Source organism: Melanotaenia boesemani, chromosome 24, assembly GCF_017639745.1.
Source record: "Melanotaenia boesemani isolate fMelBoe1 chromosome 24, fMelBoe1.pri, whole genome shotgun sequence".
Lineage (NCBI taxonomy): Eukaryota > Metazoa > Chordata > Actinopteri > Atheriniformes > Melanotaeniidae > Melanotaenia > Melanotaenia boesemani.
The window spans coordinates 7,553,997-7,577,230 of record NC_055705.1 but is presented as its reverse complement, the minus strand read 5'-3'; the positions used below and the strand labels follow the sequence as shown (position 1 = coordinate 7,577,230).

Here is a 23,234-nt window from a genome sequence, read left to right as displayed (position 1 = left end):
TGCCCTATAATTTTGTGATAAACAAACTCATTCTATCAGGTATTCTCAGTCCCAAACCAATCCATTCTTCATCAGGTTTACTTTTTATAATTTACTACTACTATAATTTAAAATTGCAATGTAATTGTCATTTGCAAGCAAAATCATTTTAAGATTTTTTTTGTTATTTGGTATTGATGACAATGTCATATAATTTCTGTATACATTCCATAATTTAGCTTCACGGTATCTAAACGAAAATTGAATTTGAGATTTTTTTACTAGATGGAAGATAAAATTCATTGCTTGTCTGGTTTTGTAAAAATGAAAGTGTATTTAAAACTGAGAAGTTACCGTGCAGATTTCATGCATAGGTGCATGAGAAAATAAATGTTTTTAACCTGGATTTAAAAGTGTCCACAGTTTAATTTCCACTGGCAGTTTGTCCCACTTGTTTGCAGCATAACAGCTAACTGCTGCTTCTCCATGTTTAGTCTGGACTCTGGTTTGGACTAGTTGACCAGAGTCTTTGGATCTAAGAGCTCTGGTCGGTTTATATTCTCTGAACATATCACAGATGTATTCTGGGCCTAAACCGTTCTGGGATTTGTAAACAATCAGAGTTTTAAAATCTATTCTGTGACTGACTGGAGGCCAGTGTAAATATTTAAAAACTGGTGTGATGTGTTCAGATCTCTTAGTCCTGGTTAAAACTCAAGCAGCAGCGCTTTGGATGAGCTGCAGATGTTTAATGCTCTTTTTAGGAAGTCCTGTTAAAAGATCATTACTGTAATCCAGCCTACTGGAGATGAATGCATGGACGAGTTTCTCGGTTTTTCTGGGAGAATAAACTTTTAATTCTGTTGATGTTTCTGAGCTGGTAAAAAGCTTCATAGTGAAGTTTTGATGTGGCGGCTGAAAGTCAGGTCTGAGTCTATCAACACTCCAAAAAAAGCCCGAGTTTTCAGGTGTTTACCAATGCTGATCCTCTTCTCTTTGCTACCAAACAGAATAATCTGAGTTTTTTCTTCATTTAATTGTAGAAAATTCTCCCTCATCCAGGTGTATATTTGCTGATGATACACAAGTTGTGTATCATCTGCATAACTTTGATAATTTATGCTATAGTTCTGTAATATTTGACCCAAAGGGAGCATATACAAGTTGAACAGAAGAGGTCCAAGGACTGACACCTGGGGGACTCCACAAGTCATGGCCACTCGCTCAAATTCACAGCTGCTGATTGGAACTAAATAACTCCGGCCTTCTAAACAGGACCTGAACTAGGTAAGGACGGCTCCAGAAAGTCCAACCCAGTTTTCCAGCCTGGGCAAAAGGATTCTGTGATCTACAGTATCAAACGCAGCACTGACATCCAACAGAACCAGGACTGGTACTTGACCAGAATCAGTATTCAACCTAATGTCATTTAGCACTTTGACCAGAGCTGTTTCGGTGCTGTGATGAGGTCGGAAGCCGGACTGAAATTTATCAAGATTTCCACTTTCATTTAAAAAGTCCCATTAAGCTGGTGAAATACAAATTTTTCAATAATCTTGGAAATAAAAGAGAGGTTAGAGACAGGTCTATAGTTGTTCATTGTAGAGGCATCTAGAGTCCTTTTCTTTAGGAGGCTTAATAGCAGCTATCTTTAGTGACTTGGGAAAGATGCCTGATGCCAGTGAGCTGTTAACAATCAGTAGGAGATCACTTTCTACTGAGGTAAAAACTGTTTTTAAAAAGTCGGATGGTATCATGTCCAGAGTGCATGTTGTTGATTTCAAATGCCAAACTTGTAGGACTTCTAAATTCACCATTTTAAATTGCGACATGACATCAGAATTATTTCCGGGTTTTAGACACAGACTACTTTTCTTGTTTGACTGTGTGAAATTATTATTTTGTCTGATGGTTTTAATTTTTTGGCTAAGTGGAAAGGAGCTCTGGACTTATCTGTATAGGAGGATTAGTAAGTTTTTCAATCATAGCAAACAGAGTGCGAGAATTGTTGACATTCCTGTTAATCATTCCAGATAAATGCAGCTCTCTGGCCTTGCACAGCTCATTGTTAAAGTTACGCAGGCTTTGTTTGTAGAGCTCGTAGTAAATTTGAAGTTTATTTTTCCACCATTTCCGCTCAGTTTTTCTGCATTCTCTTTTTAGGCTGGTAACCACAGTGGTGTTTCTCCATGGTGTTTTCTGTTTGTTCAAGTTGCTCTTGATTCTTATCGGTGCAACAGCATCCATTACATTCAAGATTTTCAGATTGAAATGATCCAGGAGTCCATCAACTGACTCTGCACTGGTTGTTGGTAACATAGCTATGGCCTCCACAAACTTAGCACTTGTTCTTTCATTAATGTACCTCTTTCTAACCAAGGAGCATGTTGGTTGGACATTCTGAGTGATCAGTGAATCAAACAAAATACAAAAATGGTCAGACAAGGCCAAGTCAGTGACCACAACAGAAGAAATATCAACACCCTTTGAAATAACCAGGTCCAAAATGTGACCTCGAATGTGGGTTGGTTGTTTTACATGTTGCCACAAACCAAACATCCAATATGGAAGAAAATTCCTTGACATTACCATCCATCATGTTATCTATGTGAATGTTAAAATCCCCAGTTAAGATGAAATGGTTAAAATCAGTAGAGATAACCGACAATAATTCAGAAAATTCATCAATAAAATTTACACATTGTCCTGGACGTCTGTAGATGATTAGAAATAGAATTTTAGGAATGCTACTTAAAATAAAACTAAGATATTCAAAAGAAGTAAAATCACCCAATGACATTTCTTTACACTGGAATGAATCTTTAAATAAGGCAGCTTCTCCTCCCCCTTTCCTCCCGTTTCGACATTTATTCATAAAACTAAAATGAGGGGGTGCTGTTTCATTAAGAACTGTAGCACTTGTGTCTCCTGTTAACCATGTTTCTGTCAGAAAACGAAAATCTAAACTGTGAGAATGATGAGTGACTTGTTGGACAGAGATCTAACATTTAGTACAGCTAGCTTTATGAAGTTTACACTGGTCTCTGTTGTATTCTGAGTTATACAAGGTACAGTTAACAGATTAGATCGATTCACCCCACAAGCTGACCGTGTTCGATTCCTTATTTTACTAACTAACACAGGAATCCTGCTGGGTCCAGGCTTGATCTCAGAACAGCTGTCAGTAGTAGCAAAACTACAGCAAGGACCCTGAACGCATCATGGCATGTTATCTTTGTTGTGAATCCTGCTGCTTTGGGAACCTCCTCCCGTGCCCTGCTCGGTCAGGACAGATGATCTAATAGGAGGATGAGGAGGGGAAGCCCTGTATTTCTTGGTAGATGGTGGTCGCTGGGGTTCAGGCCTGGATAGAGACATCCTTTGAAGACCTTGGGTGATGTGGAGAAGAGGGTCTGGTGAGGGGGGAGAGCTGGCAGTTGATCGCTTCTCTGCTGTGTCCTTCGCTCTTATCTGTACACTCATGTTTGGGTTTGCCGTCCCAACAGCATGACGCAAGTGTGCACCAAGTAATCTGCATCCAGTTAGATTTGGATGCACACCATCAGGTCTGAATCGCTCCTTACAGTTCCAAAAGATATTGAAGTTATCAATGAACTTTATCCCATGGGTGATACATGCGTTTGATAACCATGTGTTCAGGCCAAGAAGTCTACTGAAAAGTTCAATTCCTTTACCCGCTGTAGGAATGGGTCCTGAAATGTAAACATGGTGCTCCAAACTGACACAGTCTCTCCAACAGCAGAGAAAAGTCTTTTTTCAGGATCTCAGAGCCAATTTTCCTCCTCAGAATATCAGAAGACCCCGTGTGGACAATAATCTTCATACCATCTGGATGTGAAGACAGAATGGTCGGCAACATCTCTGTCAGTTCCCTGACTGATGTATCAAAAAGTGTTAAATTTTCCGTCTTCGCCATCCTCACATGCTGTTATAGAGTCTCCAATCAGAATTGTGTCTATTTGTTTTTGTGTGGAGGCGCTGATAGCTTCTCTAGTCCTCCTGTTTGTGGAATTTTGGCCTCTCCTCCTGGTCTGGTTAGCCCTGGGCTGAGTTTTAGGGCTATTTCTTGAGATTTTAACGATCCTTGCATTACATTCATCGTCATTCATTTTAATATGACTCAACACATCATATTTATTGTGCAGTGAGACTTCAGGTGGTGGAGTGAGTGCTGGAGCTTTAAATTTCCTGCTGGATTTACCTCTGCGATGATTTCAATAGTAGAGATCAGTCTGATGGTCCAGGTTGGGATTTTCCCCAGCTATTCCAATGTCATTTGAACACATCCAGGGAAGTGTATCAGCCAGGTCTGTAGCAGGAGGCTCCACATTTGACATGCCTTCGCGTATGAAGATTTGACTCAGTCCATTTGACAACTCAGTAGCTTGTACAGAAGCTACTACAGAGTCAATAAATTCTTCATTCACACGAATGTCTTGCAGTGTTTCAATCCTCTTCTCCAGTTGTGTTATCCTCAAAGAAAGTTGCTCACACTCAGTGCAGCTCACTGATACTGCAGGGTTAGGAGACATCATTCCACTAGTTCTCCGATAACAATCAACTAAATTTATCAAAAAATATATTCGTTCGGTCCAACAAGTGACCGGGAGTCCTTGTTTCTATATTTCTTGCCGGTAAAGATAAGAAAAAAGAATGAAAAAAAGAAGAAAAATGCAAGCAGAAAGGAGAGCAAAGCAGGAAGCGTCCGCACGGCAGCAAAGCAGGAAGCAAGTAGTTGGTAACCGTGGCAATACAAACTCAGACACAAGGCTGCAGACGTGCCAGATCATGTCTATGACGTGCATTGCTGTGAAAGCAGGTGCAGGGTTATTAGGCTCCGTCAGTCCTGTAAAGACGAGAATGGAGCAACATTTTGTCATCCCGCAATGTCCCAACCAGCAGTGGTCAGGGTCCACAAACGTTAAATTTATGTCCTTCAAACGCCACTATGGACATGCCAGTATCTTTATAAGATGTCACAATCAACGGCAATGTTGCATTTAATTTTAAACAGGTCGTCGCCTGTCTTTCTGTCTTGATTACCTTACTTACACACTTGATATAGAGTAAAAGGTAGATAACATTATAAAAACAATTTAGGATAGACTTACTTGATACACATTTAATGATCAGAGTGAATGGTGGATAATATTTCTTGCAATAAAAACAATGTAGGAAACTATCTGTGGATTTTGACTGTTTGAAACAAAATGTGGCATCATCCTCTGGACACACACAAGCTGTAAGAGCTGCGCCCGCCCTCTGAAATGTTTGTGTCACGTGTAACATAACTACGGCCGACCGAACTGCAGGTTCTGTGTCAGAGCCGGTTACCTTGGCAACGTGTCACAATGAAATAGTCCACTCAGCCACTTCTTGTAAAAAACGTACAATTTAACGTTAAAAACACCATTAACGCATTAATAATTTATTTAATATAATCTTTTCTTTCATAAGTGACCATAGTATAAGCGGGATAATGCCCTCCGGTTCACGCCTTCGCGTCGTCAATTTATGATAATGGACAACTCGTCAGGCATTATCCCTTACTTATAGCGTGACAGTCCTTCATAGAACAATGTCCAAAAGGAGGTGGCCACTGCAAAACGTCTGTGATGCCTGGCTTATTTTCATTAGTGGCTGTACTTGATGTCTAGGAGAGGAGCATGCAGGTTGTGTCACTTCTTTGAGTTGACATTGTGTGTCTCACCATATAGTCCAGTGCTAGGGTGGGATCCTAAAAAGTATCTTCCTTATTCCCCGGGAGAGTAACAGAGAGTGTAGCCAGAAATCGTAGCCCGTACTTAGCTCCCTCTATCGATTTCAGCTTCTTATTTATTTCTCCAAACACTGATCTTCTTCATCACTGTGGTGGTGTATTTGGGATAAATATGCAGTGTCTTCCTTTGTGCATCAGGGGACCCTGAGATGACTTACGCAATATTTCATCCCTCATATGTATGTAGTGCACACGCATGATAAACGCATTTGGGGAATCTCTGGGTTTTGGTTTTGGACGTAGTGGTCTGTGAGCTCTTTCCAACAGTAGGGCTTTGTTCAGGTTTAGAACGTCTTTCAAAAGTTGAGACAGAAACAGTGTAGGCTGACCTTTCTCCAGCCCTTCTACACCACCCATAAGCCGCATATTGTTTCTCCAGGAACGGACTACCAAATCCTCACATTTTGCCTGCAGCTCCTTCACATCACCTTGAGGTTGGGAGATGGTGATGTGGAGCTCAGTAGTGCGATACCACCGGTATATTAAGTGGCTTTCTCCAGCTCCTTCAGTCAGGTATCATGTGAAGTTATTGAGGCCTTCAGACTAGTGATCGCTGTTAATAGCTTGCTCCTCACCAAGTCAATGTCCAGGTTATAATTAGCATGCATGACTGCCCAATCTTTGCACAGAGAGAATCTAGGAGGGAGTTGAACAAGTCGAAGAACATTTGTGTTAGCGAATTGCTGCTAGTCGAGGCCTCGAGTGTAGCTGAGCTATCCGCTACAGCCGACAACGTGCTTGATAAATAAATATGTTATTGATGTTATTTGTTTATTCATTTTAAGTGATGATGCTGAATCGTTTAATGTATTTTCCAACCCAGTTTCTCAGATTTAGACTGATCAGATTTAAGACATATAGCAATATAGACATAAAACGCTAAGGCCAGCAGGCACAAGCAGGACAAATAAGCTTTTTATACTTTGTGGCTCTAATTTTTTTCACAACTTTCCACTATTTAAACAATCATAAGAAAAATCCATCCTTGGCTCCCAGTCTGTCAGCCATTGTTACCAAAGTGTTCTCAAATGTAAACTGCAGCATAGATTTGCTCAAAAGAGAAGAGAATCATCACGACTGAGTCTGTGAATAATATTAAAACATTTTATTCTCTTAAACATGTCAACACTAAAAACATTTAAACAGAAACAGAAAAGTCAGCTGGTCCGTCCCAAGGCTGCAGGTATTTAGCCTCCATGCTAACAGCCGAACGGGTTCTTCACGCAAATGAAGGCGTATTTACCGTTACAGTTAGTGTTACTCCAGCCGGCTGAAACGTGAAACAGAGAAAGAGAAGACATGTTTAAGACAAATATAAATAATCAATTCAACCAACATGACAGATCATTGTGTTAAATCAGTTTATCTTCTCTGTGAGAGAAGGAGGCTCAGTATTATGAGCTGTTCAGATACAGATGGGACTTACTATTAGAGCGTAAATACATGCAGGGGTAGCTGCTTGGGGTGGACTGAGAGTACCAGTTGGAGTAATGGAAACTCTTGCGATCGATCCACATCCAGCGGTCCTGAGAGACAAAGAGCATCCACATGAGGAAATGTTTCTGAGTCTCTACATGTCTTCTCGTATCTGGACTGACTGATGAGGGATCATCCTAATGCTGACCTGCAGGTAGAAGCCTCCAAGCCACGCTACGCTCTGGTGGTAGTTCAGAGCCATTCCCTGGAGGAAGTTGTACTGCATGCTGTTTGTGACTGAGGCCAGGTGGCCCCCCAGATTATTGCAGTACTCCTGTTGCACAGATAAGGGACAGAGAGACGTTTTAAGCTGTTTTCATGCACCACATCAGCTACACACACAACAAGCAACCTGAACACTGACTGATCTACAGAGTCGACATCAGTTAAAGAAAGTGGGAAATGAAATGGAAACATGTGGATGATGGTTTGTGGTTTCTATGGAGATTAGCAAACTCATGAGACAGGAAGAAAAAAACAGGTCAGGAATCAGAAGATGTTTCATCCATCATGTGTGGATGGGACGTTCTGAGCTTCCTGATACAAAGAAAAGCTCCAACATGAGCAGCTGCATCACCTCCGCTTCGTGCCAGGACTTGGTAATGCTGATCAACTTGAAGCAGAGAGATTCATGTGGTTGCCAGAAGTTCGGACAGAAGTTAAACTGAACTGCAGGGACAGAGGAGAGGAGACAGACTTCAGCCGAGGACTTTCATCTACTCATACACTCTCATCTTCTTCTAAACCTCCAGTAGAGAACGTTGCTGTGCAGCCTGAGACAGATACACACATTAATGCCAGCGAGCACAGAGAGATGTGTTTGAATGATGTTTTTACTTTTAGACGTGACAACTTCACTCATGATAGAACAAAAAGAGTTTGGACTAAAAGTGACGTACGTTCAGGAACTGCTTCCTCCTCAGGTTCAGGTTCAGGCTGGGCTGCACAAGCAGAGAAAAATAGTCCTTAACATATTGATGCTGGATAAGCGGAGATGTTCTACACCCACTAGATCAGACATTTCAAGCTGCACCAACCCTACAGAATGAAGCCTTTCCAGTCTCTGCAGTATGAGCAGTTTCCATGTAAAAACAGGAATCTAAAGACGACACCTACCAGCTTCAAGAGCAGCGTCTTCCTGAGGGAGCTCCACTACTGTTTCTGTGGACAGATCACATGGACATTGGTGTGAGACAGATGCAGGTCTTACAGTCTGACTGATGTTTTCTGTCCACACCAGCATCAATAAAACTGACCTAAAGGTTTCTGCTCGTCTCCAGCTGGAGCTGCAGAGGGAAACACAGCAGGAAGAGAGAATCAGTTCTTCTGTCTGTTCTTGGAGGCTGGATGATGAACTGATGAACACATGGATGCTTCATGTGTGTGTGAGTAGAAACTGACCTGCTAATGCAGCACACAGTAGAACGGAGAGGACCAGCAGAGTCTTCATCCTGATGAAGGACTGGTTATTCTGTGTGGAGGAGAAAGACAAACCAACCTCACGATTAACATCCAGGAGAGAGAAGAAGTCTGAGATCAGAGAATGAAAAGTGCTGCAGCAGGTGTCTCACCTGTCAGGTAAAGGTGAATGAGTTCAGGTGTCAGCTGAGTGATGCAGTGAAGACAGGAGACTGTCTTAGTGTATATATAGGCTGCAGAAGTCACGTTCATGTAGGCGGGGGGTGTAAAGTACAGAAACTGATGATGTTTGCCCAGGACCCAGTTCTGATAGAAGGACATGGACCTGAACTCTGATCTGTTTTCTGACTGGATGGAGATGATTTCCATAAACTGCTCCTTCCTGCTTGTGTTTGCAGCATATGCATCATTCTGTGTCCTGACCTGCTTTCTGATGAAGTCGTTCTGTTTGTTAATGTTTTTATTGATTAACTTTGACGGTAAAAGATAAATTCCAGTAAGACAACAGATAAGTCCACGTTTTCCTGAAGTAATTCACATTTTATTATCAACCAGTTTATTGTCATCCAGGGATCAGAGTCATGTCTTCATGTGTATTTAATTAACTTGTTTCCCAGTAAGGTTGTAGATACATCCCTCCCTGTGAATGAGTTGGTCCTGCATTGTCTCATCTTTACATAGAAAGTCAGACTCATGCTGTGGCGTCTTGTTCATCGCTGTTCGCTCTTTGTAGTCGTGGAGCCAAAAATGTCTAAAAATGGGTTGAACCTGACATGATCTGCCATAGTTTTCATTTGTGTTTTTTTCTTTTAACTTTGACCCTAAGAACCAATATTTGGACGGTCTGCTCTGCAGGGAAATAATGAAAGAAAAAAGCCTATTTTAGTTTATGCACCCTTTTGTTTTTATCAGAAAAATGTAAAAATCTATGTTTTTCCTCATTGGGTTGGGCAGGCTGTCAATAAATGCATTCCAGATATACAGAACACATGTGCTGACAACATACTCTCAACATCCATAACCCTTAAAACACATTACAACTATAATCGTGGTTCCCACCATTTTGTTGTCATCCAGGGATCAGAGTCATGTCTTCATGTGTAAATCATAAATGGTTGTTAAAAAACAGTATATAAACTGAATTATGATTTTCCTGCATTGCCTGGAGCAACAATGGGATTATTCACCTCATCATCTGCAGAAACCAGACTACTTTTCCAGTAAGATCCTTCAGGTGTGGACGGATCACATGTACAACTGATAATTTTTATTACAAGTAATTAAGATCAAAAGGACCTGGTCTGACCCCAGCTGGCTTTCAGCTGCTCAACAGTGCTTTCACTTTTAAATGACTGAACACATTAGCTTTCAATTCATAACAACAACAGATCCAAAATGAGGACCAGAGGGGTATTGCACGAAACCAGAATAAAGCAATCCAGGATAATTAAGCAAGCCCAGCTTGACCTAGCTTGAGCGGCCTATCCTGGCTTAATTGGTTGCACGTTTACTGAGCCAGGATGAGAAGGTGTGGCTAGGTTAAGCGAAGATAGTTGGGATAAGTGCGTGTGCACGGCATACTGAAGCAGACCTCGCGATCGCTCACAGAATCACCGATGGGGAAATGGATAAAAGTCGCGCGTCCTACGTCACGGCCGCTGAACAACAGCTCCTGACGGAGTTCTCTGACGAAGTTAAGGATATTATAAGGAAAAAAGGCAATACCAATGCCATAAGTAAAGAACGCGAGAGAGCCTGGCAGACAATAGCCGACCGGCTCAATGCGTAAGTGGTCAAAAACTGTACAATTAATAAACAGTGCTCCACTGGAACTGTCATAATTAGGCTACAATTAAAGGAGTTACTTTTCAAATCCACTAACTGTTGTATACTTTAAGAGTGACAAGCAGGTGCATGTTACTCAGGAAATGTAGAGTATGATTAGGTGCAAACAATTATCCACAATGTGTCATTTAATCTATTTTCCTTATGTAACGTTTTTATCTATTTTATCTTTCTGTCCTTCATAAAGGACAAACCTGTCTGGCCATAAAAGGACCTGGCAGCAAGAAAACATTAAATATAAGAACATTTTGCAGGCTGGTAAGTGACTCCAAAGAAGATAACCGTGAAAAAATGAGGTGAATAGATGTGGTGTCTGCTGACATGTTCAATGTCTGTATGATTGTAGCAGTTAAAAAAAAGGCCTATAGAACTGGCACAGGGGGCGGCCCACCAAGCCAGGATGTGACTCCAGCAGAGGAACTGGCACTCCATTTAAATAAAGGGAGGCCAGTGATGGAGGGGATCCAGGGAGGGACAATAACTGACTCTGTCCCAGCCACAGAAACTGTCTGCTTCATACAAGGTTCATCACGTACTGCAATTCTACTGCACATGGAACACAATCAAATATAATATAGTGTCTGACTTTGGATAACCTTGCAGTGTCTGGGACACAATTATGCTTTTGGAGCCACCAGAAGATGATCTGGTTAGTACAGTGTCTCGAAATCACAGGCTTGGTATGTTCTGTGAAATCTTAATCCAAGTCCTCTCGCTGCATGTATACGGCAGGGGGAAGGCACATCTGCAGCTGCAGAATGCACGTCTGCAGATGAGGAGACTGTGTCAGTGGAGTCCAGAAGGCTTGAGGCATGTCAATTTTATGGAATTGGCCTGCTTATTTATTCCATGAAGGATATGAAGTCAGTGATGTGGTGCTAATAGAAAATGTGTAACAGGACCCGGATGCTGCACAGTCTCCTAAGTGGCCTGGTAACATTGTGAGTATTGGCTAAAGTACATCTACGTTATGCACAAATCCTGCTGTGCTAATTGACATTTCTTTTACAGACTTCACAAACTGTCAGAACACTTTATGCAAAGCACCTGGAGAGACAGATAGAGCTGGCAGATGTTAAAATCCGACTCAAAAAGAGAAAGCTCCAAGAAATAGAGCTGGATCTAGAGATTAAATGCCGGACACTCAGAAAACTGGACCTGGAAATCCAGAAACTAGAAAGAGAAGTGAGTGTTTCAATGCACACAGTAACCATATCTGCAATACAGTGTTTTAATCCTTGTTACTTTTGCTGTTGTAGGATCCAAGCAACCAAGACAAATGACTGCTTAATTAAAAAAAAAAGAACTAGAACATTGGTGTCCGTCCTCTTTTCATGAATGTAAAAGAATTTCAAAGAACCACCAGTGCTAAACAAAATGCTCACACAGGAAAAGCTCTTTTATTAAATAAAGGGGCTAAATCCAAAAATTAAGTGAAGAAACCTGCAATATATTGCTCCCTGACAAGTCTGCCATTAATGTTGTCCGGGAAGATGGGAGCATTTTCCCAGTCAACATCAACAGCCATCAACTCGGGGGGACGGGGTTTCTCCTTTCTTAGGCCTGCAATGTTATGCATTACTACGCATGCAGCAATAACATCACAGGCTCTGTCCGGGGAAATCCTCAGGTGGTGCAGGCACTGAAACCGAGATTTCAGAAGGCCAAAGGTCATCTCGATTCGAGCCCTTGTCTTGGTGTGTGCATGGTTGTAGGCCTGCTGTGGTGGGGTTTGGGGATCTGCAAGGGGAGTCAAGAGGAATGACTCACAGGCGTATCCTTTATCTCCCAGCAGCACACCAGAGAATTCACCTGATAATACAAAATATAATTTAGAAAACAGAGTTACACACACAATGTCCAAGGTGCTTACAGTACAAATGTGTGGGCTACCTTGTGAAAGTCTCTCATAAATTGGACTAGCCCGAAAGACTCTAGAGTCATGCACTGAGCCAGGCCACTTTGCCTCTAAATTGCTCACAAGGCAGTCAGCATCACAGATCATCTGAAATATTTAGTGTAGCCTATTAAGGTCATTAAATGCACAGAACAGATTCATGTAGGTCATAACCACAAATCACTCTTACCTGAACATTGATGCTGTGGAAGGATTTCCTGTTAATGTAATCTCCCTCATGTTCACCTGAGGGGCGTCTGATTCTTATGTGTGTGCAATCCACTGCCCCAATGATGTTAGGGAAAGCTGTAACAAAAATAGTGAGTATCCAACTGTGACAGATATACTTAGAAACTAATGGGTGCACATTAAAATTGAGGTTACCTGCAATCTTGTAAAACTCCTCCTTGATGTAGAGGGGTCTTCTGTGGCCAGGGAAGGTGATGAATATATTGCTGAATGATTTCAGCGCCAGACAAACGCATCTGATTGTCCGGCAAATGGTTCCTTTATTGAGGTTCTCTGCATCCCCAACAGAATAAAGGAAGCTCCCACTCGCAAGCCATCTGAATGTGACACAGATCATCTGTGGTACAGTGAGGGCATGGCTTCGCGCTGTCTGGTGCTGTATTTTTGGACTCAGCAGCCTACATAAATATCTTAGTCCATCACCCGAAAATCTGTATCTTTCAATGACATAGTCATCTCCAAAGGCCAGGGGATCTGACCTGTCCCTGAAGACTCGTTCACGTCTGAATGCTCTTCTGAGGATGCGGGCTTCTTCGTCCAGCACATCCTCATCCAAAAAGGGCAAGCCATTATGAAGAGGGAACAGGTGAAGGGGAGTTGGACCTTTATATTCTACGTTGCCCTCGTCACGGATTTCTTTGAATACACCTTTGTAACCTCATCCGCTGTGTTTTGTAATCTCAATTACTGCAATAAAACACATATTTATAAAACCTCTGACAGCAATTTGACGAGCAGTCTTCATTAGCATAGCAATATAACACTTGGTCTGATGAAATCATGCACTTATGACCAAGTTGATATTGTGTGATGAAATCGTGATCCTGTATTTAAATAAAATGACTAAAAAAAATAAATAAATAAATAAACTGAAAAAAAAAATAAAAAATTATATGCACTGCACTAGCACTACATGACAGCACCTGGGTCTAACTGGACTCAAAAGCGGTCTGACTAACACTTAATTATGACGTCCCATCTTGTTTGAATTCATGCTTGTGTTGTTCTTACTCTCAAATGTAAGTCGCTTTGGATAAAAGCGTCTGCTAAATGACTGTAGAATAGCATAGAATAATAATACTACAACTCGAATCCATATAAAAAGGCTGTTGCGATTACGAACAGATTTCGATTAAATGTACAGTGACTGTATATGTAATATTTTAATACTGGATGATTAAAATGACGCGCCATACTTAGGAAGACCATGGACATGCTGTAAAACACATTAATTCCTCACAGAATTGACGTTGGACATGCAGGTGACTCGCTAGGATTAATCTTAGCCTGAGCAGTTAGCCTGGTCTGGAGCAGGCTAGCTGCAGCGGATAAATCACCACAGTAACTTGGCCGGGATTAGTTTGAGCTGCTTTCATGCAACCGACTTAGGGCTAAATTCAGCCAGGATAACCAACATATCCCGGCTTAATCCCTTATCTTGGTTTCGTGCAATACCCCTCTGGTCTCAGAGGTAAAAATACAGTAGATATGTGAGTGTATCAAAGCAAAGAACAGAAGGTAAATGTCAGCAGTAATAATCAGCAGACCTTAAAACGATGCTCATTTCACACTGACGGCAGCTCAGAACATCTCAGGAATGTTGCTTTGCTGGTTGCAGCAACTTACCCTCTTTTGTTTCCCGAATAGTTCACTGGGAAAGTTTTTCCTCTTATTTAACATCAATGTTAATTTTATTGTACGTTCTTGTTCTTTAGGGTTCTCCAAAAGTCCAGAATATAGGTGTAGAACCCTGAAAGAACATTCCTGTGTGGTGGTATTAATGTGACCTCAGCCTTTATACTGGGATTAACCTGTGGAAAAGTAGCTAACAATAGTCCAGTTAGGTTCACGCTGACCTCACCGTCTACACCATCAGATCAGTCATGTTGCACTTTATGATGAATAAACCAGAAAACTTTTACAAGTTTTATTAACAAAATTAATTAATACAGCCCTGCCCCCCATGCACTACATGACACGTCCCCCAAATGTTGTGTTGTGTTTATATTCCTTGAAAAGGTTGTTGCCTCCCAGCTTCATCAACACCTCTCTATCAATAATCTGTTTGAACACTTCCAGTCCGGCTTTCGTCCACTCCACAGCACAGAATCAGCTCTTCTGAAAATAACAAATGACCTTCTGTTGGCAGCTGATTCTGGCCTCATCACCATCCTTATTCTCCTCGATCTTACTGCAGCATTTGATACTATTTCTCACAGCACCCTCCTTAATAGACTGGCATCCATTGGCGTCTCTCATACTCCTCTTACCTGGTTCACTTCATACCTGTCCGACCGCACACAGTTCATTCACATTAAGGATCATTCATCACAATCACTCCCTGTAACAGCCGGTGTGCCCCAAGGTTCTGTCCTGGGGCCTCTTCTGTTTATCATTTATATCCTCCCGCTTGGTCATATTTTCCGTAAATACAATATCAATTTTCACTCTTATGCTGACGATACACAGCTCTACATCTCATCAAAACCAAACTCTTCTGTTCCGCCTTCGTCCCTCTCTGATTGTCTTCTTGAAGTCAAGACATGGTTCTCTTCCAATTTTCTTAAACTCAATAGCAGCAAAACAGAAGTTCTCCTTGTCGGCACACCCACCACTTTAACCAAATCTCACAGTTTCTCTGTTAACATTGACAGCTCCACTATTCTCCCTTCCCCTCAGGTAAAGAGTCTCAGCGTCATTTTCGATAGCACCCTTTCATTTCATTCACACATTAATAGTATCACCCGGTCTGCCTACTTCCACCTCCGAAATATCAACCGCTTGCGTTCATCTCTCACTCCACATGCTGCAGCTATCCTAGTCCACAGTCTGGTCACCTCAAGAATCGATTATTGCAATTCACTTCTTTTTGGTCTCCCCGATAAATCACTTCATAAATTACAGCTTCTTCAGAACTCTGCTGCCCGGATTATCACTTGCACACCTTCTTTTCAACACATCACACCGGTTCTTAAACAACTTCACTGGCTCCCTATAAAATTCAGAGTTAACTACAAGATCCTGCTTTTCACCTTCAAATGTCTCCATAATCTGGCCCCTCCATATCTGTCTGACCTACTCCATATAGCTACTCCCTCCCGCACTCTCAGATCATCTTCCACCATTCACCTTTCTGTGCCCCGTGCCCGTCTCACTACCATGGGGAGCAGAGCCTTCAGTCGCTCTGCTCCCCAGTTATGGAACACACTCCCACCTGAACTCCGTAACATTGACTCACTCCCATCTTTTAAATCACAACTTAAAACTCATCTGTTCAAACTGGCCTTTTCATCTTAATGTTTTTAACTGTTTGTTGCATGATGTTTGTTTTGATGTTTGTTTTATGTTTATAACTGTTTTAATTGTTTTATGTTTTTAACTGTTTTAATTGTTTTGTGAGGTGACCTTGGGTCTTGAAAGGCGCCTTGAAATAAAATTTATTATTATTATTATATGTTTTGATGTTTGATTTGATTTTATTTATTTTCACATAATAAAAATACAGGTATACATTCAAACACACCCAAACATGTGACGGTGTGTGTCAGGCTTATGCTAAAAGCCACGCTCCAAGAAAATTTTCTTTTGCAGCTCACTTTGAGAGACAAACAATCTATATTTGAAACAAAAATCACATTTACTCAAAAAACACAAGTATGATAAATAATTTGGTCACAAAATTACAACCTAAATCTGCCCTATAATTTTGTGATAAACAAACTCATTCTATCAGGTATTCTCAGTCCCAAACCAATCCATTCTTCATCAGGCTTACTTTTTATAATTTACTACTACTATAATTTAAAATTGCAATGTAATTGTCATTTGCAAGCAAAATCATTTTAAGATTTTTTTTGTTGTTTGGTGTTGATGACAATGTCATATCATTTCTGTATACATTCCATAATTTAGCTTCACGGTATCTAAACGAAAATTGAATTTGAGATTTTTTTACTAGATGGAAGATAAAATTCATTGCTTGTCTGGTTTTGTAAAAATGAAAGTGTATTTAAAACTGAGAAGTTACCGTGCAGATTTCATGCATAGGTGCATGAGAAAATAAATGTTTTTAACCTGGATTTAAAAGTGTCCACAGTTTAATTTCCACTGGCAGTTTGTCCCACTTGTTTGCAGCATAACAGCTAAATGCTGCTTCTCCATGTTTAGTCTGGACTCTGGTTTGGACTAGTTGACCAGAGTCTTTGGATCTAAGAGCTCTGGTCGGTTAATATTCTATGAACATTTCACAGATGTATTCTGGGCCTAAACCGTTCTGGGATTTGTAAACAATCAGAGTTTTAAAATCTATTCTGTGACTGACTGGAAGCCAGTGTAAATATTTAAAAACTGGTGTTATGTGTTCAGATCTCTTAGTCCTGGTTAAAACTCTAGCAGCAGCGCTTTGGATGAGCTGCAGATGTTTAATGCTCTTTTTAGGAAGTCCTGTTAAAAGATCATTACTGTAATCCAGCCTATTGGAGATGAATGCATGGACGAGTTTCTCGGTCTTTCTGGGAGAATAAACTTTTAATTCTGTTGATGTTTCTGAGCTGGTAAAAAGCTTCATAGTGAAGCTTTGATGTGGCGGCTGAAAGTCAGGTCTGAGTCTATCAACACTCCAAAAAAGCCCTAGTTTTCAGGTGTTTACCAATGCTGATCCTCTTCTCTTTGCTACCAAACAGAATAATCTGAGTTTTTTCTTCATTTAATTGTAGAAAATTCTCCCTCATCCAGGTGTATATTTGCTGATTATACACAAGTTGTGTATCATCTGCATAACTTTGATAATTTATGCTATAGTTCTGTAATATTTGACCCAAAGGGAGCATATACAAGTTGAACAGAAGAGGTCCAAGGACTGACACCTGGGGGACTCCACAAGTCATGGCCACTCGCTCAAATTCACAGCTGCTGATTGGAACTAAATAACTCCGGCCTTCTAAACAGGACCTGAACTAGGTAAGGACGGCTCCAGAAAGTCCAACCCAGTTTTCCAGCCTGGGCAAAAGGATTCTGTGATCTACAGTATCAAACGCAGCACTGACATCCAACAGAACCAGGACTGGTACTTGACCAGAATCAGTATTCAACCTAATGTCATTTAGCACTTTGACCAGAGCTGTTTCGGTGCTGTGATGAGGTCGGAAGCCGGACTGAAATTAATCAAGATTTCCACTTTCATTTAAAAAGTCCCATTAAGCTGGTGAAATACAAATTTTTCAATAATCTTGGAAATAAAAGAGAGGTTAGAGACAGGTCTATAGTTGTTCATTGTAGAGGCGTCTAGAGTCCTTTTCTTTAGGAGGCTTAATAGCAGCTATCTTTAGTGACTTGGGAAAAATGCCTGATGCCAGTGAGCTGTTAACAATCAGTAGGAGATCACTTTCTACACTTCTAGTTTTTAAAAAGTCGGATGGTATCATGTCCAGAGTGCATGTTGTTGATTTCAAATGCCAAACTTGTAGGACTTCTAAATTCACCATTTTAAATTGCGACATGACATCAGAATTATTTCCGGGTTTTAGACACAGACTACTTTTCTTGTTTGACTGTGTGAAATTATTATTTTGTCTGATGGTTTTAATTTTTTGGCTAAGTGGAAAGGAGCTCTGGACTTATCTGTATAGGAGGATTAGTAAGTTTTTCAATCATAACAAACAGAGTGCGAGAATTGTTGACATTCCTGTTAATCATTCCAGATAAATGCAGCTCTCTGGCCTTGCACAGCTCATTGTTAAAGTTACGCAGGCTTTGTTTGTAGAGCTCGTAGTAAATTTGAAGTTTATTTTTCCGCCATTTCCACTCAGTTTTTCTGCATTCTCTTTTTAGGCTGGTAACCACAGTGGTGTTTCTCCATGGTGTTTTCTGTTTGTTCAAGTTGCTCTTGATTCTTATCGGTGCAACAGCATCCATTACATTTAAGATTTTCAGATTGAAATGATCCAGGAGTCCATCAACTGACTCTGCACTGGTTGTTGGTAACATAGCTATGGCCTCCACAAACTTAGCACTTGTTCTTTCATTAATGTACCTCTTCCTAACGGAGAAGCAGGTTGGTTGGACATTCTGAGTGATCAGTGAATCAAACAAAATACAAAAATGGTCAGACAAGGCCAAGTCAGTGACCACAACAGAAGAAATTTCCACACCCTTTGAAATAACCAGGTCCAAAATGTGACCTCGAATGTGGGTTGGTTGTTTTACATGTTGCCACAAACCAAACATCCAATATGGAAGAAAATTCCTTGACATTACCATCCGTCATGTTATCTATGTGAATGTTAAAATCCCCAGTTAAGATGAAATGGTTAAAATCAGTAGAGATAACCGACAATAATTCAGAAAATTCATCAATAAAATTTACACAGTGTCCTGGACGTCTGTAGATGATTAGAAATAGGATTTTAGGAATGCTACTTAAAATAAAACTAAGATATTCAAAAGAAGTAAAATCACCAAATGACATTTCTTTACACTGGAATGAATCTTTAAATAAGGCAGCTTCTCCTCCCCCTTTCCTCCCGTTTCGACAGTTATTCATGAAACTAAAATGAGGGGGTGCTGTTTCATTAAGAACTGTAGCACTTGTGTCTCCTGTTAACCATGTTTCTGTCAGAAAAAGAAAATCTAAACTGTGAGAAATGATGAAGTCATTAATTAAGAGTGACTTGTTGGACAGAGATCTAACATTTAGTACAGCTAGTTTTATGAAGTTTAAACTGGTCTCTGTTGTATTCTGAGTTATACAAGGTACAGTTAACAGATTAGATCGATTCACCCGACAAGCTGACCGTGTTCGATTCCTTATTTTACTAACTAACACAGGAATCCTGCTGGGTCCAGGCTTGATCTCAGAACAGCTGTCAGTAGTAGCAAAACTACAGCAAGGACCCTGAACGCATCATGGCATGTTATCTTTGTTGTGAATCCTGCTGCTTTGGGAACCTCCTCCCGTGCCCTGCTCGGTCAGGACAGATGATCTAATAGGAGGATGAGGAGGGGAAGCCCTGTATTTCTTGGTAGATGGTGGTCGCTGGGGTTCAGGCCTGGATAGAGACATCCTTTGCCATCCCAACAGCATGACGCAAGTGTGCACCAAGTAATCTGCATCCAGTTAGATTTGGATGCACACCATCAGGTCTGAATCGCTCCTTACAGTTCCAAAAGATATTGAAGTTATCAATGAACTTTATCTCATGGGTGATACATGCGTTTGATAACCATGTGTTCAGGCCAAGAAGTCTACTGAAAAGTTCAATTCCTTTACCCGCTGTAGGAATGGGTCCTGAAATGTAAACATGGTGCTCCAAACTGACACAGTCTCTCCAACAGCAGAGAAAAGTCTTTCTTCAGGATCTCAGAGCCAATTTTCCTCCTCAGAATATCAGAAGACCCCGTGTGGACAATAATCTTCATACCATCTGGATGTGAAGACAGAATGGTCGGCAACATCTCTGTCAGTTCCCTGACTGATGTATCAAAAAGTGTTAAATTTTCCGTCTTTGCCATCCTCACATGCTGTTATAGAGTCTCCAATCAGAATTGTGTCTATTTGTGTTTGTGTGGAGGCACCGATAGCTTCTCTAGTCCTCCTGTTTGTGGAATTTTGGCCTCTCCTCCTGGTCTGGTTAGCCCTGGGCTGAGTTTTAGGGCTATTTCTTGAGATTTTAACGATCCTTGCATTACATTCATCGTCATTCATTTTAATATGACTCAACACATCATATTTATTGTGCAGTGAGACTTCAGGTGGTGGAGTGAGTGCTGGAGCTTTAAATTTCCTGCTGGATTTACCTCTGCGATGATTTCAATAGTAGAGATCAGTCTGATGGTCCAGGTTGGGATTTTCCCCAGCTATTCCAATGTCATTTGAACACATCCAGGGAAGTGTATCAGCCAGGTCTGTAGCAGGAAGCTCCACATTTGACATGCCTTCGCGTATGAAGATTTGACTCAGTCCATTTGACAACTCAGTAGCTTGTACAGAAGCTACGACAGAGTCAATAAATTCTTCATTCACACGAATGTCTTGCAGTGTTTCAATCCTCTTCTCCAGTTGTGTTATCCTCAAAGAAAGTTGCTCACACTCAGTGCAGCTCACTGATACTGCAGGGTTAGGAGACATCATTCCACTAGTTCTCCGATAACAATCAACTAAATTTATCAAAAAATATATTCGTTCGGTCCAACAAGTGACCGGGAGTCCTTGTTTCTATATTTCTTGCCGGTAAAGATAAGAAAAAAGAATGAAAAAAAGAAGAAAAATGCAAGCAGAAAGGAGAGCAAAGCAGGAAGCGTCCGCACGGCAGCAAAGCAGGAAGCAAGTAGTTGGTAACCGTGGCAATACAAACTCAGACACAAGGCTGCAGACGTGCCAGATCATGTCTATGACGTGCATTGCTGTGAAAGCAGGTGCAGGGTTATTAGGCTCCGTCAGTCCTGTAAAGACGAGAATGGAGCAACATTTTGTCATCCCGCAATGTCCCAACCAGCAGTGGTCAGGGTCCACAAACGTTAAATTTATGTCCTTCAAACGCCACTATGGACATGCCAGTATCTTTATAAGATGTCACAATCAACGGCAATGTTGCATTTAATTTTAAACAGGTCGTCGCCTGTCTTTCTGTCTTGATTACCTTACTTACACACTTGATATAGAGTAAAAGGTAGATAACATTATAAAAACAATTTAGGATAGACTTACTTGATACACATTTAATGATCAGAGTGAATGGTGGATAATATTTCTTGCAATTAAAACAATGTAGGAAACTATCTGTGGATTTTGACTGTTTGAAACAAAATGTGGCATCATCCTCTGGACACACACAAGCTGTAAGAGCTGCACCCGCCCTCTGAAATGTTTGTGTCACGTGTAACATAACTACGGCCGACCGAACTGCAGGTTCTGTGTCAGAGCCGGTTACCTTGGCAACGTGTCACAATGAAATAGTCCACTCAGCCACTTCTTGTAAAAAACGTACAATTTAACGTTAAAAACACCATTAACGCATTAATAATTTATTTAATATTCTTTTCTTTCATAAGTGACCATAGTATAAGCGGGATAATGCCCTCCGGTTCACGCCTTCGCGTCGTCAATTTATGATAATGGACAACTCGTCAGGCATTATCCCTTACTTATAGCGTGACAGTCCTTCATAGAACAATGTCCAAAAGGAGGTGGCCACTGCAAAACGTCTGTGATGCCTGGCTTATTTTCATTAGTGGCTGTACTTGATGTCTAGGAGAGGAGCATGCAGGTTGTGTCATTTCTTTGAGTTGACATTGTGTGTCTCACCATATAGTCCAGTGCTAGGGTGGGATGCTAAAAAGTATCTTCCTTATTCCCCGGGAGAGTAACAGAGAGTGTAGCCAGAAATCGTAGCCCGTACTTAGCTCCCTCTATCGATTTCAGCTTCTTATTTATTTCTCCAAACACTGATCTTCTTCATCACTGTGGTGGTGTAGTTGGGATAAATATGCAGTGTCTTCCTTTGTGCATCATGGGACCCTGAGATGACTTACGCAATATTTCATCCCTCATATGTATGTAGTGCACACGCATGATAAATGCATTTGGGGAATCTCTGGGTTTTGGTTTTGGACGTAGTGGTCTGTGAGCTCTTTCCAACAGTAGGGCTTTGTTCAGGTTTAGAACGTCTTTCAAAAGTTGAGACAGAAACAGTGTAGGCTGACCTTTCTCCAGCCCTTCTACACCACCCATAAGCCGCATATTGTTTCTCCAGGAACGGACTACCAAATCCTCACATTTTGCCTGCAGCTCCTTCACATCACCTTGAGGTTGGGAGATGGTGATGTGGAGCTCAGTAGTGCGATACCACCGGTATATTAAGTGGCTTTCTCCAGCTCCTTCAGTCAGGTATCATGTGAAGTTATTGAGGCCTGCAGACTAGTGATCGCTGTTAATAGCTTGCTCCTCACCAAGTCAATGTCCAGGTTATAATTAGCATGCATGACTGCCCAATCTTTGCACAGAGAGAATCTAGGAGGGAGTTGAACAAGTCGAAGAACATTTGTGTTAGCGAATTGCTGCTAGTCGAGGCCTCGAGTGTAGCTGAGCTATCCGCTACAGCCGACAACGTGCTTGATAAATAAATATGTTATTGATGTTATTTGTTTATTCATTTTAAGTGATGATGCTGAATCGTTTAATGTATTTTCCAACCCAGTTTCTCAGATTTAGACTGATCAGATTTAAGACATATAGCAATATAGACATAAAACGCTAAGGCCAGCAGGCACAAGCAGGACAAATAAGCTTTTTATACTTTGTGGCTCTAATTTTTTTCACAACTTTCCACTATTTAAACAATCATAAGAAAAATCCATCCTTGGCTCCCAGTCTGTCAGCCATTGTTACCAAAGTGTTCTCAAATGTAAACTGCAGCATAGATTTGCTCAAAAGAGAAGAGAATCATCACGACTGAGTCTGTGAATAATATTAAAACATTTTATTCTCTTAAACATGTCAACACTAAAAACATTTAAACAGAAACAGAAAAGTCAGCTGGTCCGTCCCAAGGCTGCAGGTATTTAGCCTCCATG

At 41.0% G+C, this 23,234-nt stretch overlaps 2 protein-coding genes and 1 long non-coding RNA gene across 3 annotated transcripts; all 3 read right to left on the bottom strand.

The window, feature by feature from the left end:
• Positions 1–6,978: 6,978 nt before the first annotated feature.
• On the bottom strand, positions 6,979–8,117 carry LOC121635174 (ladderlectin-like). The gene is made up of 5 exons (XM_041978260.1): positions 8,093–8,117; positions 7,833–7,924; positions 7,404–7,529; positions 7,206–7,305; positions 6,979–7,049 (listed from the first exon to the last, which is right to left on the bottom strand). Exons 1-5 carry the CDS (start codon positions 8,115–8,117, stop codon positions 6,979–6,981), a joined length of 414 nt encoding a protein of 137 aa, XP_041834194.1.
• A 254-nt stretch (positions 8,118–8,371) lies between these two features.
• LOC121635641 lies at positions 8,372–8,720 on the bottom strand. The gene is made up of 3 exons (XR_006009500.1): positions 8,657–8,720; positions 8,512–8,541; positions 8,372–8,416 (listed from the first exon to the last, which is right to left on the bottom strand). It is a non-coding gene; the product is annotated as an uncharacterized LOC121635641 (long non-coding RNA).
• A 3,228-nt stretch (positions 8,721–11,948) lies between these two features.
• On the bottom strand, positions 11,949–13,221 carry LOC121635173 (putative nuclease HARBI1; the record flags this gene model as incomplete). Its single annotated transcript, XM_041978259.1, has 4 exons — positions 11,949–12,331; positions 12,413–12,524; positions 12,607–12,722; positions 12,801–13,221. Coding segments are annotated over 4 exons (1,032 nt in total), but the record flags the coding sequence as incomplete, so codon positions are not given.
• Positions 13,222–23,234: the final 10,013 nt, after the last annotated feature.